The sequence below is a fragment of the Juglans regia genome, chromosome 14, assembly GCF_001411555.2.
Source record: "Juglans regia cultivar Chandler chromosome 14, Walnut 2.0, whole genome shotgun sequence".
In the NCBI taxonomy this organism is placed as follows: domain Eukaryota; kingdom Viridiplantae; phylum Streptophyta; class Magnoliopsida; order Fagales; family Juglandaceae; genus Juglans; species Juglans regia.
Window position 1 is genome coordinate 5,846,142 of NC_049914.1, and position 15,976 is coordinate 5,862,117.

The window sequence follows — 15,976 nt, forward strand, 5'->3', positions numbered from 1 at the left end:
CATCCTTTCTTCTTGTTTGACAATGGCATTTAGAGGCTTATAGCTGGCAACATAAATGTCGTCACTTCGTGCTGGAGCATGATAAGGATAAACCCGGTAATGGGTTTGATCTGCTGAACTCGATTTTAGGTCGGGTGGGCCCAAGTTGGGCCTTTTGGATTGGTCGGGCCTGCACAGACCTAATCTGATCCATGCAAACTTTAGAAAAAAACTCAGTTGAATAGATGTATCTAAGAGTTTGGTTATCAAACTCATCTCAATTCATCTCAACTTATCATTACAATTTTTTCAAATTCTAATACAAAATATAATAAACAATTCAACTTTTTCAAATCTCAAAATAATAATAATATTAAAAAATAATATTCTAACAATATTTTATCATCTCAACTCAACTCAATTTAACATCCATACAGTCTATTTAAAGAGAGTTCAAGTGACAAGTCAAGTCTTGATTGCACAATAGTCTTATTGGATCCACCGCCGGGTACAATGTGGTTCGAGGCATATAGAATGATTAGTTAGGACAAATAATGCGAATCTTCGTTACTATTTTAGAAAGAAACTTTATGAGGATGAAGTTTATAATTTTGGGGTTTGATTCTAAATTAGGACCAGTTTTATTATGTATTATAATTATATGCTTATTCCCTGTTTTTTTTTTCACAAGCAATGAGTCAAAAGGAGACGAGCATTTATTTTTCCAATGGGCAAATAGTTTAGAAAAGCGCATACTGATAAGCCAACGTATCATTTGGATAGCGAGATAAAATGATATGAAATAATTTTAGATAAATTAAATAAAATATTATTTTTTAATGTTATTACTATTTTGATATTTGAAAAGGTTGAATCATTTATTATATTTTGTATGATAATTTGAAAAAGTTGTAATGATAAGATGAAATGAGATAAATTGAGTTGAAAATGTTTCTGTATCCAAATGGGATTAGTTGAAATTAGATAAGATGAGGTCTCACCTCTATATCCAAACGGGCCCAAGTCATCTCATTTGTCTCCCTTCTACCTAGGTATGTAAAATTTAACTGGAAAATCGGATCGGACCAGCCCGAGCTGGTCGGTCTAGAACTGGTTTTCGTAATTTCAAAATCGGTCGGTATCGGTTCGATTTTGATTTTATACTTTTTAGGACCGGATCGGATCGGATAGGACCAATTCACTATATTATATATTTTAAATTAATTTTTTTAATATTATATATAATATTTTTTATATTATATAAAATTTATATATATAATATGTATAATAATATAAATTATAATTATATATAAGATAATGTTATTATAATTTATAACATAAAATTTTAATTTTAAACATAAAAATTTATTTGATCATGTGCTTTAAACATAAAAAATATATATATTAATAACATTTTATGGCCTAATAAATTCTGAACATATTCTTTTTAATAAATAGAATATATTAGTAATACTAATATACATTAGTATATTAATTATATTTTACTTTAATTAATTAATATATTAATATATATAAGTATATTACTTACATTTTATGTCCTAATATTAATGCTATTAAAACTGAAAAATCAGGCTAAATCGGACCGAAATCGATAAAATCGAAAGTATTGGTTTAGGATGGTAACCAGTATGTAATCTGTTTTAAAAAAATATAAAATCAATATATACCAGTTCAATCTTAAATTTTGTTTAAAATCAGATCGGACCAGACATGTTATACCTATACTTCTACCAAAGTAAAGACTTCATGAGCTCCCAAGTCCGATTTCTTCCACGTCGACAAAAGCCCGGTTATGCTTATGATCTTGCCCTTTAAAGTTTGAATAAACTCAACTCAATAGTTTTGAGATCAAAATAAATATTATATTCATTTTTTTTAAATATCTATATATTTCTTATTTAATTTTTTATCAAGCAAAAAAAATGGTAGGCTATAGAACTTACATTTTATGTGATGTTTACTATATGATTTAATTTATCTATTTTCACGAATAAACATTTTAGAATAAGTGATAATTTAATTTGATATAAGAATAAAAGTCTTTTGAGTATGAATGCTGATTTCATACTTCATCGCATTTAAAATAGATATTGGATATGTCGTGTTTATTTATGAAAAGTATTACCTCTCGACCCATAACACATACTTAAGAGTGTTCTCAGTTGTAATATTATTGACGTGATAAATATACATGCGACATTAATTATAAATAAATATAAAGAAAGATAATCAGAAGTGAATAATGCAAAGTTCAGTCTAAAGAAGTGCAAATGTTTTTTTTTTGGTTCACTTTTTTTAATTTTTTTTTTATTATTTCTTGTACTTGATATTTTAAGCTATTTCTTCTAGTAGTGTACTATTAGCCTTACATCTATATGAATAATTATTCTAATCAGTTACTATTTATTATCATACACTTCACGTCTTACGAAAAACATTCAACATTTTATAAAAAAAAAACTATCAGACGTTGAGTGTAGGAATGAATAGTGACTGATGTATAGCAAAACTCCATCTATATATATGTATGCATAAATTGCCTCTTTGATTATTTGTTTCCTTTTAAATTAATTATTTTGCAAAATAATTCACATTCTTTAGTTGAATTCTATAAAATAATTCATCAACTCTTTCCCTCTCCCTGTTTATGTTGTTAATTTTGTCTTGTAGCCACTTTTTCTCTCAAAATCAGTAAGATATTTTTTGAATAATAAATAATTAGGAATTTATTTTATGTTTTAAAACTCATTTTAGTTATCTAATATAATTATATTTAAAGTTCCACTTTGTAAATCAGATGTAAAACGACGACGGATACCCTTGCTATTAATAACCCACATTTCAGTTTCATTTTCTTCCCACCAATGCCGGAGCTCTTCTATAAATTCCAACCTGAATGATTAGCTTTCCACAGAATCTCACTTCCCAGATTCTCGAACGGTGACTCTTCACATGCACTAGCAGATCTAGGGTTTCGGTACGTCAATTTCTGCAACTCTGTATCCGAATTCCGGGTTTAATTAATTTCGGTTTCCCATTCATATAAGCTTTTTATGTGTTTAGCTTCGTCGCAGATGAACTCCCGTTTTGTGCTGTAAAGTATCTCCGTCTGAGGTAAGAATCCGTGCATTTCTTTTGGAACGTATTTATGTATACGTTGAAAAGTATATGTGACGTATTGATGTTTGTATGCGATGTGTATTGACTGTGCAGTGTCGGGATTGGTGTTTTGATAGATCCAGAGAGACTCGAGGTTGGGATTGGACAGAGATTTGAGCGTCGAAGATGAGTGAGAGCCAGAGGTTCCAGCTGGGGACCATTGGGGCTTTGAGCTTGTCGGTGGTGTCATCGGTTTCGATCGTGATTTGCAACAAGGCGCTCATTAGCACTCTTGGTTTCACATTTGGTAAGCAGTATGCCATGTATGCTCAGCCTCATAAAACTGGTACTAGATCACGAGTTTTGTGATGTTTTAACATGGCATTGAGTATTGGTTCTTCGATCTATAAATTATAGCAAAAACAAGATTATTAAAAAATGTGTGCCTTGGTGTGGTAAACTGGTAATAGGAAATAAAGGCTCTCATTTTTTCTTAAACTGATAATCTGTGGTTTAATGGTTGTCGAGGGTACTGAACCACCCTGCGTGGTTGTTAATACTGTATCAGGTAAGAGTGTTAGGAAGTAGTTAGGTTGTTTCTCATAATATGGTTGCTTAGAATTGTTATTGTCGGCCTCATCATTTGCTCAGCTTTTAGTCTTTGATGTTTAGTGGAGAATACTGACTTACGATAAGTGGCGTGCTGCAGCCACGACCTTGACAAGCTGGCATCTTCTTGTCACGTTTTGTTCTCTTCATGTGGCATTATGGATGAAATTGTTCGAACACAAGCCTTTTGATCCAAGAACCGTAATGGGTTTCGGCATACTAAATGGAATCTCCATTGGACTTTTAAATCTTAGCTTGGGTTTCAATTCTGTTGGGTTTTACCAGGTAATCTCCTATAACTCATTTCCAATAAATCTAGGATTTGAACTTTGTATTGTTTTATCAGCAGCATAATTACATGATTACATCCATTCCCATTTCTGAAATATAATATATATGCTTTGGTGATGCTAGTGTCTCAATGGATTGGTTCATGTGGTCTAAGCAATACGGGGTCATTCTTTCTGGTGTAAAAAATCTTGCCTGATCCCTAAATTGATCCACACGGATACATACTTTTTAGTTCTAATTTGTATCTTGAGATATTGTGTTGTACATACAATGATTTATGCATGTTATCTTTTATGAATTTGACTTAGTTTCAGTTTCGCTCATACTTATTTTGATAAGTAGTTTCACTCATACTACTGGCTAATCAATTTAATGCATCGATTTGGTTTGGTATTTTCTGAACATTTCTCTATTGGTTTTGTATCTTAGATGACAAAACTCGCGATTATTCCATGTACTGTTCTTTTGGAGACTCTTTTCTTTAGGAAGAAATTCAGGTAACTTTAATTCAATCTTTGACCCATTATGTGATAAATTTCCTGCCTATATCTATGTCCTTCAGACGTATGTATATGATTTCTACCTAATTTATATAAAGCACTTTGAGCTTTCTGCTTTGGATTGATTATGTACTTTGTTAACCCAATTGTCTTCCTAGTGAGGATCAGCAATTGTGTGTATCATTTTTCAGTTAGTTTGCCACCTTGAAGTGATCCTCTTTGTTTTGCCTATAGTTTGTGTATAGAGTTCCATGGTTCTTGTGCGGCCTAGTAATGAGGGTTTGTTGCTATTCCTATGCACACAAGCCTTCGTATATGCTTGCATGTGTCTAAATGTACGTGCTCTATTTTCAGTAATTTTATCTAGCCTCTGAGTAAGTATATTAAACAGGCTCATATGCAAGAGGATACAATGTAAAAATGCATTTTGGTTCTCTTTAGGGATGGATTCTGGTACTTGCCTTGGAGCCGCAGCCAAGAAAGAGCTTTGAATTTGGAAAGCAATTTAGGAGTTTATATTGCTTATCTTGAGAGGAAACAGAATAGGATTTGGCACAGAGAGATAAATTGACTTTGGTACAGTATAAAATGAGGTGGTATATGAGAAATAGACAACATTTTAAGCCTATCTAATGTTGATTTCAATAAGAAAAAGAGAAGAAAAAATAAAAGGCTTCTTATTTTTTGTGGTATTTCACACATTTGCAATCATTTCTAAATTCATCATCTGGTGGGTGCTGGCAATCTCTGTCTTCGACAGAGAAATTGTATCAGCGACAATCCTCAGCACGTGAACACGACCTAAGTTGACTGAAACCTTTCCATCTTTGACAATACTTAGCCTGGTGGAGATGGCCTTTAGCCCAAGTTGCTAAGAGGCTTTGCAGTAGACCAACTGGCTTTAAGGCATTTCTCGCCAAGAAACTATTATTGCTTGGCACTAGATTGAAGATTGCATGGTTATTATGGGACATGAAATTTATGTAAAAGTAAGTCTATGAAATGATATCTGCACTAATTTTATAAGGCAGACATTCATGGTTTTTTTGTTGTGATATTTAATCCTTAAATTGTCTTCTGTATGAATCCAACCGAATGTCTAATATCTTTGTTTTCTTTCCTTTTTCTTATTTTTTGGATGAAAATCTACAGATTAGGTAGCTTGTGCAGGATTTCTGACCCATGCATGCCTGCATTAATGATCTTGTTCTTCTATGATAGTTTATCGATGTGAAGTGGGTTTCTGCTTTCATAATTCATGTCGAGTCGATTCTGAATAGATGTACTCCATACATATACCTGTTTACTGATGCTTCTTCACCTGTAAACAGTAGGAGTATCCAATTTTCACTTGTCATCCTTCTTTTTGGTGTCGGAATTGCAACGGTGACTGATCTTCAGCTCAATGCCCTGGGTTCTTTCTTGTCTCTGCTTGCAGTCATCACAACCTGTATTGCTCAGATCGTATCCTAAGCTGAAATGTCCTTTTACTACGTTGCGTGTTTTTCCTTCCTACTTTCCATGTCGTCCCCCCCCCCCCCCAAAAAAAAAAAAAAAAAAACAAAACAAAACAAAAAGGAAAAAAAGAAAAGGAACGTGAAGAAAAAGGAGGAGAATATATATTTCATATTTGGCCAAAGCATCCAAATTGTTTCATACGTAGTGCTTGCTTTCGATTCTGCATTTAACAAGTAATAGACTAATAGTCGTCATTATAGGTATTACTTGGGACCTGGTATTTTCTCATGGTTGGTATTTTTTTTTTGTTTAAGAACTTAACCAATTATTTTCAGATGACCAATGCAATCCAGAAGAAGTTCAAAGTTTCTTCAACCCAACTTCTTTATCAGTCTTGCCCCTATCAGGCATTAACTTTGTTCATTGTTGGCCCATTCTTGGATGGGCTTTTGACTAATCAAAATGTCTTTGCTTTCAAATATACCCCTCAAGTGCTGGTAAGTACTAAGAACTGAACCAATCCTTAAGATATTTTACATAAAAACCCCCCTCCCCCCGGGCGGCGCCCACCCTTATGAAAATTTGGTTCTGCTTATCTATTTTTCTAATTTCTTTTGCTTCTTAATTTAACTATGATCTGTGTATTGTCTTTATTGCAGTTCTTCATTGTCCTTTCCTGCCTGATTTCTGTTTCTGTAAACTTCAGCACCTTTCTGGTTATTGGGAAGACATCTGCCGTCACCTATCAGGTCCTAGGACATCTGAAAACGTGCCTAGTTTTGGCCTTCGGCTATGTTCTTCTTCATGACCCATTTAGCTGGCGCAATATTTTAGGAATTTTGGTTGCTGTAGTTGGGATGGCACTCTATTCCTACTTTTGCTCTCTTGAGAGCCAGCAGAAGGCTAATGAGGCATCAGCACAGTTGTCCCAGGTACTTCAACCTCATTCCTTAACCTCATCTTCTACATGTAAGGGTCTTCGTATCATTTTTAGATTATTATTTGGTAAAAGAATTGGACAAAACTGGATCTTCCACCTTCCCAAAATGATTGTCTCTACTTCATCTTTCAGGAAACTCCATATCTTATCGGTACTTTTATTTCTTCATATATATATCTTATTTCTCTCTCTCTCTCTCTATTTTTTTTTAACGTCGGAAACCTCTCCAAGGCAGGGTCCGGACCCACCTCTGTAGAGTAAACTTCGGTCCCGTGCACTGCACCTTCGGAAGTTTCCTTACACAAACAGTAGTATTATTACCATATGCAATGAATATGCTAAACCTCTGTACTTTTTTGTTGTAGGCAAAGGAAAGCGAATCTGATCCTCTTTTAAGTGTAGAAAATGCAGCTGCGATTTTAGGTGATGGCGCTGCTCCAAAGGCCCCTTCATGGAAATCAAACAAGGATCTGCATGCGTAAGGCCCCGGCAATCAGAAACTAATTATTTTGCCCAAGCTCAAAATTGGTAGACAAACCAGCCCAGCAATGAAGATGTTGCTGGTAAGGTCATCGACGTATTGCATGGCAACGGTTGGGTATCTGAGCTTATAACCATTTTGTAAATGACTTGGGAGAAACAAAGCATATTCTAGGAGGGCAGATTGATGGGAGGATAGGCAGCTCTTACTTAATGTCCCTACATTGTGCTCATGCCATCTAATACACAGAGTCCTTTGAGACTATAAGGTTTTAGGGAATGCAATGGAAACTTATTTTTTTGAGTTGCAACCCATTTAAATTTTGTTTACAACTTATCAATAAAATAATATTTTTTTTAGAAAAAATCAAACACATCAAATCAAATTCAAAATTAAAATAAATATTTTTAAAAAATATTATTTTATTTAAAGATTGTAGAAAAATTGTAAAGTTGTAACTATATCATTTCTATATATTTTTTTTATCCCAATCTTTGTACGTAGAATTGCTCTTTATATATATATATATATATATATATATATATATATATAAGTAAAAGAAGGACAGGAGGCTTTTAAGGAACTGAGGATATAAAAGGGTATGAGTCGTATGACTATATATTCGTCTATCATTAAAATTTGAGCACATATTTGAGAATTTTCGTGTCAAATCTTTTCTTTCCACTAATCACTAGAGTGACAAAACTTGCGTAAAGGCTAACAACGTGGTCCATCAATATTCCTCTCAATGTGTGTTTTCTTTTTCTTTTCTTTTTTCTTTAGAAAAAAAGTGTTTTTTCGTTAGAATATGATAGAGACGTTACTTATTACATAGGTTTTAAATTACATATTTAATTGCTAACTTAATTTATAGGATTTTTTTTATGATAAACCTGTAATATAATTATATTCCACCCGCTCCCAACCCCACCTTGAGCCGCTGTCCGTCCACTCCTATCTAATGGACGGGCGGATTTTTTAACCGATAAATGATATTTACACTTATAAAATTAAAAAAAAAAAAATTGAATAAATATAAAATTTATATAAAAAATTACTTTTTTTTTTTATAATAAACTTTTTTTTTTAAATGATTGCACATTACTTAACCAATTTATAATTGCCTAACATTACTCTTTTGAACCTAGGGGTGATACCCGCCTCCTACGGGGCGGGGCCACCCCTCCCCCGCTCCCTGGCCCCAGCCCTTGCATATGCGGGGTTGGGGAATTTTTCTCCATACCCAGCCCCCGCATGGGCGAGGGCGGGGTCCCCCGTCCGTACCTCGCATCTCCTTACTGGGCCTTTGGCCCAGTACATTGTTCTGGGCTCTAAATAGCCCATAATCGGTTTTTGGGCCACTTTGGGTCCAAAATTTATTTTTTGACCATTTTGAGCCCATTATTTAGATTAAAAAATATATAAATTTAAAAACATAAAAAAATAATATATATATATAATCATAGATTAAACTATTAAGTAGATATTAAGTTTCAACTATTAACTAATTAAGTAATAATCATCACTAAGGCAGTAAGACACTATGCTAAAATAAATAGTTTACAATTATAAAAATTAAGAGAACTAATAAACTATTACACTATTACACACTCCTCTAAAAAAAATAAATATTACAAATTGTACAATTAACTATTGTAGCAACATTACAATTAATTGTAAATTAACAAAATCATAATTTTTCAATTTGATCAATTCGATTTTGGGGTGGAGCCGTAGCAGTGAGTTCACTGAGTGGTGAGTTGTGTCGATTGCTGTGAGACTAAAAATCAAGATCATAAAAGTTAATAAGTTATAAAACCTGAAATATTAATAAGTTAAAAATAAAACAAATTAGAATTAAAAAGTTATAAAGATGAAAAAAAATTTTACATGCAAAAAACAATTAGGGGATAAATTATGCAAACCATGGCATATGTGTGTCCAATACAAAGTCATACTGTATCGGAGGTAGCTGTAGACGCCGTCTCATATATCACTATAAGTATTAAATTTGAAATCAAATTAATGAATACCAATTAAATGAAAATAAATAAATTAAAATAAGAAATTAGAAAATGAAATTAAAATAAATACCAGATCCAGACTGATCATCACCCTTTTCCTCGACGTCAGCCTCCTCATACTCAAGAATATCCGAAACATGAATTGGAGTTCCCTTGATCTAATTCTGCGTGCAAATCAAAACCTCCACAGTGGCAGGAGCTAATGAACTCCAAAATGAATCTAATACACGCTCTCCGATACTAAAGGCCGACTTTGAGGCTACTGTGCTAACAGGGATGGCCAAAAGTATGCGGGCTATCTCTCTAAGGATGGGATACTTCACGGCATTCACCTTCTACCAATTTAATATATCGAAATGGTAGAATCTTTGCTGCTAAGTATCTGTCTATCTCTGACTGAGCTTCTATAGAACTTCGGAGGAAGGGGGTTTGCTCATACCTCTCACCCCATTCCAATCTACGCCTTTTCCCAACCTCGACTTTAGGAAACTGTGAGTCTGAGACTAAGATGGTAGGTGTATGTGCCACAATATTACCATCCCGCAGGGTGAAAAACTCATCAAATAATCTAGTAAGGGTTTCCCGAACCCTTGCTGCAATAAGCTCCGCCTATACTTGCCTGTACACAAGGCCCAATCAAAATATCATGCCATCCAACTTATACCTCGGGTCAAAGACGACAGCTACATATAACAAAATATTTGTCCTAGTTAAATCTCTCTAATACTTGTTGTACTTTGTCCTCATAATCAATGACATCTCCCGCAGCCTAATGTGACCACTCGCGACCATGTCATCTAATTCTTCTTTTATCCTACATATTTGCTGACATACAATATTGGATGTAGGGTACAAAGTTCCGGATAGTTTCGTGGTGACATCGTAAAAAAGTCTCAAAAACTCTACAAAAATAGTTACAATTTTCCAATCATCATCTATGGGTTTTCCCAATCCTCCGTGATCATCAAAATATTTAACATATTAGATGTCTTTGTCACCCAATAATGCAAATGCCAGCCTATATTCTTGGGCCGCCTCCAACATTAGAAATGTTGAGTTCCATCGTGTAGGCATATCAGTACAAAGACCATTCTTAGATGTTAGACTCGTAGATCTCGCAGTAACCTTGAATTTCTCCAACCTTGAATGAGAAGATCTCACCCATCTCACAGCAGTCCTAACCTGAGCAATCGAATCATGAAGATCCCACAAACCATCAGTGACAATCAGATTCAGAATATGTGCCACACATCTCACATGCAGACACTCACCACCCATGAGTGTCTTATTTGCATCTCTAAGATAGGTTTTCAGATGTCCCAATGCAACATCGTTAGACGATGCATTATTGACTGTGACTGTAATAACTCGGGTCAAACCCCACTCATTTATTGCGGCCTCCAATGCCTTCCCAATTGTCTCACCCTTATGATCAGTGATTTTAGAAAATTTTATAATTTTCTTTTGCAATGTCCAATGACAATCAATAAAATGCACTGTCAATGACATAGAATTAAAATTTTGGATCGATGTCCAAGTGTCAGTGGTGAGATAAACAAATTGATCCGCCAATTGACCCCTCAACTTTTCATTTTCAATTAAAAATATTTTTTTACATCCTTTGCCACCGTGTGGCGAGATGGAATATTAAACCTTGGTTCCAAGTAGTGAGAATACGCTTGGAACCCTTTCCCGTCAACAATTTGAAAATGTAGCTCGTCCATTATGACCATACGAGCTAGGTGTCTTCTACACTAATCGGGATCATACTTAGTATACCCCCTCAAAGTTGCACCCCCACTAGTCCCATCCGCCATTTTTTGAAGTCCAATTTCTAGCCTAAATTGGTTTTTCTCTTGTAATGATCTTAATATTGTATTTTTTTTTGCATTACTCTTCTAAGTGCACCTTTAATTGTGAGGTGCCATGTTTCCTATAGTGACATCTATAAATTTTCCTACAATGGTTACACTTGGCTTGGGGGTTACTTGAGTCACCACCCTTTATTTTGGTAAAATGACTCTAAACTATTGAAGTAGACTTCTTGCTGGGCTTGGGGGCGGGGCAAGGTGTCGTTGGGCTAGGGGTAGAGGTATGAGTAAGAGGGGTAGGTGTAGGTGTAGGTGTAGGTGTAGGGGTGCCCTCGGCCTGGAAAGGAGAGCTCGCACTAGAATCTGCTGGCATATCTATGAACTCAAGTAAACAAAAAATCTGAAACTATAGAAAACATAAAAACTATATAATGAACATAAAAAAAAATTAGAATAAAAAAAAGTATCACTTGACATTCATATATATATATAAAAATATATATATATTGAGTACTTTGGTTATAAATATAATAAAGTATATTAACAATATAGTTTCTTAGACTTGAAAGACTATAAGCATAGCAACTATATAATGAACATAAAAAAAAGTATCACTTGACATTCATATATATATATAGAACTACTACGAAAACACGATAAAAAAAATAAAAGATATACTTTCGAAGGGGAAGCCACAGTTTCAGATTTGATGCAAAATAAAATGTGAAAAAGCTAGATCTTATTCTTGACAAATGTAAACCCTTAAATCTTCAAGAGACTTGAACCCATAAGGAAATTTCCATTGATAAGGCTTTAGTGAGTTCCATTTTGCACATGGAAGACCAATGTAAAGGCTCTGCAAAACTTATTTTCAAAGTGAAAATGTTCCTAATTAGACCCTAACTTATATGCATTGATTCAACTAGAAAAGCCTAATAATCTGCAACTCATGTATAGATATCATAACATAGCAAAAGATTAGAACTAACCGTTCCCCAATAGGAATATACTAGAACATTTAATTTAAGTCTACAATTAGTGAGCAACAAACATTTAGGGTTTCGGATTGGAACTCCTAAATTAATTTAGGGTTTCGGATTGGAGTTCTAAATTAATTTAGGGTTCAAATTCGAATTAATTAGACATAAATAATATGACACTCTTTAAAGTATAAATCAAACAAAACAAAAAATAATTACAGAAAACAAAAAAAATTCACATGCACGAGACTCATTCAAAGTTCAAACCATATGCACAATCTAAGCTCCACAGCACACAATTCACAAAAATCTCATCCTTCATCTCCGATAAACCCCATCCTTCCTCCAATCTCCATTAAAAATATAAATCACAAAAAAATTAAAATTTTGAATTTAGGGTTTCTTACCTTCGGATCTTCGGTGACGGAGATAAAGAGAGAGGGACCGAGTGCAAGTTGTGCGACGACGACGTTGAATGGGACGGTGATGCAGAGAGACGGACTGGGTGCGGCGACGGGAACTTAGAGAGAGGGAGAGATTGAGAGTTTGAGCGAGGAAGACGAACAAGTGAGCGATGGAGGGAATCGGGAGGGGGGGCCGGGGGGTAGGTTTTTGTTATAAACCCAGGCATGAAACTGGGTTAAAAATAAAAAAACCCAGGTCGTTTCATGCCTGGGTTAAAAAAAAAACCTACGTTTCATGCCTTTTATATATATATATATATATATATATATATATATATATATAGGCGGGGGGTATTTGCGGGGTGGGGGGTCATCCAGCCCCCGGAGAGAGGCCCAGATGCGGGCGGGTGGCCCCGCCCCCAGCATCGGCCGGACAGGGGATCAGCCCCACCACACGGGGGCAGGGGCCCCGCTACCCACCCCTATTTGAACCCCCCTTATGTACATTGCCCAACAAAATGTTCAACTAGACAAACCAACATATCTATCTCCAGATCTTCAATCTATACTCCAAATCTTCACACTCAAACCCCAAAATATAGATCAAACTTTAAATATATATCCAACTAGAAATTAAAAAAAGAACAGTGAAGAACAACTTATCCATGGTATTCGGCCACGTATTCGTCATGGGTCTCACAAAGATGCAGACGACCAAGCTATGACCATGTGGGTTGCAAAAACTCACAACCACGGCTTGGCCATAGGGTTTTAAAGAGCCATAGCACCACCCACGACCATGGCCGCGGGTTGGAAAGACTAACGGTACAACCAACTCAAGAGACCGATGACCATGGTTGTGGGTTTCTTGGTTACAAGCAGCTCGAGTGACCCACGACCATGGATCTGCAAGAAGAAAGCTAAAAGGAATGTGAGAAGGAGAATGAGAGAAGGAGAATAATAAGAGGGCTAGAGGAGATGAAGAATGGAAGAAAAAGATGAAGGCTGATGTTGCGTAGCGATGGCAGAGGTCAAGAGTATGGGAGATAGAATAGCCTTATATGACATGGGGCAGGTGAACATGTGGGTACCCCTCCGTTCGTTTGATCTTATTTTTAAAGGAGTTTGTTTCAAAGTTTTGAATATCGTTTCTCGAACGAAATATTTCGATATTGGTTGTCCAGTACCATTTTGGAATAATTTATATATAGATAAATTAATTATATATGTATAAATTATATTTTAAAATAACATCAATGCAAGTTGTAAAAAGTTAAAATATATATTTATAAAATTCAATAATACTTCTAAGTTCTTAATTCAACTATTAAAAAAAAAATCGTTCATCTTCATCACGAAAATTGGGGAGTATGGATTTGATTTTCAATTCTTGAGAAAAGAAGATTATAAAAAGTTAAGAAAATAGTATTCAGATGTGAGAATTGAAGTAAAAATTATGAAAATATACTAAAAATACAAAAATACAAAATTTTGGCCAGTATACTGAAAACTGGCCAGTACATTGAAAACCGATTGATATTGACTGAAATCAACCAAAATGGCCAGTATTTGACCTAGTACGAAACACCTATCTCCCCGTGCTGATTTCTATTCCGGCATGGTATTCAAAACTTTGGTTTGCCCACTCGCCCGTTTGGGGTTCTACTCAGTTTTAAATTTCATTTCATTTCGGCAGGAATTTTCAGTTCTAGTGTAGTATCTGGTACATTATGTCTCATCATTTCGTTTCATTTCAAATTCTGGCCCGTTCTAGCCATTCACGTCAAATTCCAGGTATTCCAGTCCCTATTCCATTTCGGACTGTTTTTATAATTTTCTTATGCTTGAATGACATTTTTGTAAATTTTAAATTTTAAATTTAGATGGTATTTAATTAATTCTAGAATATAAGATGTATTTATATAATTTTAATTTTTTTGTAACTCTCTCTCTCTCTCTCTAAATATCATTATTTTTTACAATTTCTCTATTCTTTTTTTTTTTTTTCTTTTGTTATTGTGTCTCAATGCAAGTTTGTGATTTTTTCTATGTATATTCATTTTATAAATCTTCAATTCTTTCATATATATATATATACATATACATGATGCACACATACATACACATATATATGTATGTATTTATTATATTAGTTGTAAATTTATATATACATATAAATATTTATATATAATATATAATTAATTCCAAAATGGTAAACCGGAATACATTGGTACCAAAATATTTTGTTTCAACATTTAAATCGAAATGATCATTGGAACGGAATTTAAAACATTGGTTCTGCCTATTATCCTTGTGGGCCGGACAGATTGGCACAGGCAGGTCGGGTAACGAGAACCTATCGCCTCGACACCCTAAAGGCACGAGAATTAGGCTAAGTTTGGATTGAGAAATACTCTTAAACCATCTCATCTCATCTCATCATTATAACTTTTACAAATTATTACATAAAATATAGGGGTGTTAAAAAAAACCAGTGAACCTGTAAATTGGACCGGACTGAACCGGTAGGTTTGGTTCGGTCCGGTACAGGTTTTATTTTTCTTAAAATCGGTTAAAATCGGTCTGATTCAGATTTTTCTTTTTCTAAAACCGGATCGGGAAACTGGATCAAGCTGAATCGAACTGGTTTATATATATTATAATTTTTTATATATAATTTATAATTATATATAGAATAGTTTTGTATTATATGATAAATTATTAATTAATATAATATTAAATTTTAAAATCTTATATCATTATAGTCTATTGTATTAATAGTTATACTAATACTATATAGTGCGTATTAATAGTTTTACTGATAATATATCAGTATATATTAGAATATACTATAATATATCATTATATTATATATTATAATCACTATAATCTATAATACAATTATAATATATATTATAATATATTACAATATATTATTACTATAGTATTAAAACTGAAAAATCGGACCGAACCGAATTGATAAAATCATAAGTACCTGTTTAGGGGGATAACCAATACGGAATCGGTTCTTGAAAATACAAAATTGGTACATATTAGTTCGGTCTCAAATTTTATCCAAAACTGGACCCGTTACATATTTAATAAAATATAATCAACAATTCAATTTTTTTAAATTTTAAAATAATAATAATATTAAAAATTAATATTTTAATAATATTTTATTTAACTTTCAATTGTTATCTCAACGCATCTCATATTAACTTACTTTTTAAATCTATAGGTAGGTAAAACATATGTAGCTTAACAAAAGAAATCGTCCAAACGATGTCTTGATTGAATATGGAAATCGATTATATTTTTCATCTGAATTATGTCGTGTCAGATGAGATTAACTTGACTTATGCCACGTTCCCTCTAC

General features: G+C 33.8%; 1 protein-coding gene across 4 annotated transcripts; it reads left to right on the plus strand.

The window, feature by feature from the left end:
* The first annotated feature begins 2,860 nt into the window (after positions 1-2,860).
* On the plus strand, positions 2,861-7,695 carry LOC108996952 (UDP-xylose transporter 3). Of its 4 annotated transcripts, none has more exons than XM_018973010.2 (9): positions 2,861-2,977; positions 3,075-3,114; positions 3,214-3,406; positions 3,809-3,993; positions 4,429-4,496; positions 5,831-5,963; positions 6,293-6,454; positions 6,617-6,889; positions 7,263-7,695. In XM_018973010.2, exons 3-9 carry the CDS (start codon positions 3,286-3,288, stop codon positions 7,377-7,379), a joined length of 1,059 nt encoding a protein of 352 aa, XP_018828555.1. In that variant the 5' UTR covers positions 2,861-2,977; positions 3,075-3,114; positions 3,214-3,285; the 3' UTR covers positions 7,380-7,695. The 4 variants fall into 4 exon arrangements, with proteins under 4 accessions (XP_018828555.1, XP_018828554.1, XP_018828557.1 ...); XM_018973009.2 differs by having other exon boundaries at positions 2,873-2,977; positions 3,064-3,114; XM_018973012.2 differs by having other exon boundaries at positions 2,873-2,977; positions 3,064-3,114; positions 3,237-3,406.
* Positions 7,696-15,976: the final 8,281 nt, after the last annotated feature.

Bases quoted from the DNA above. Each gene is read 5' to 3' on its own strand.
- LOC108996952 (XM_018973010.2), top strand. From the start codon at position 3,286: ATGAGTGAGAGCCAGAGGTTCCAGCTGGGGACCATTGGGGCTTTGAGC. The intron at 4,497-5,830 runs GTAACTTTAATT...ACCTGTAAACAG, and splicing joins TTCTTTAGGAAGAAATTCAG to TAGGAGTATCCAATTTTCAC. The intron at 6,455-6,616 runs GTAAGTACTAAG...TCTTTATTGCAG, and splicing joins AATATACCCCTCAAGTGCTG to TTCTTCATTGTCCTTTCCTG.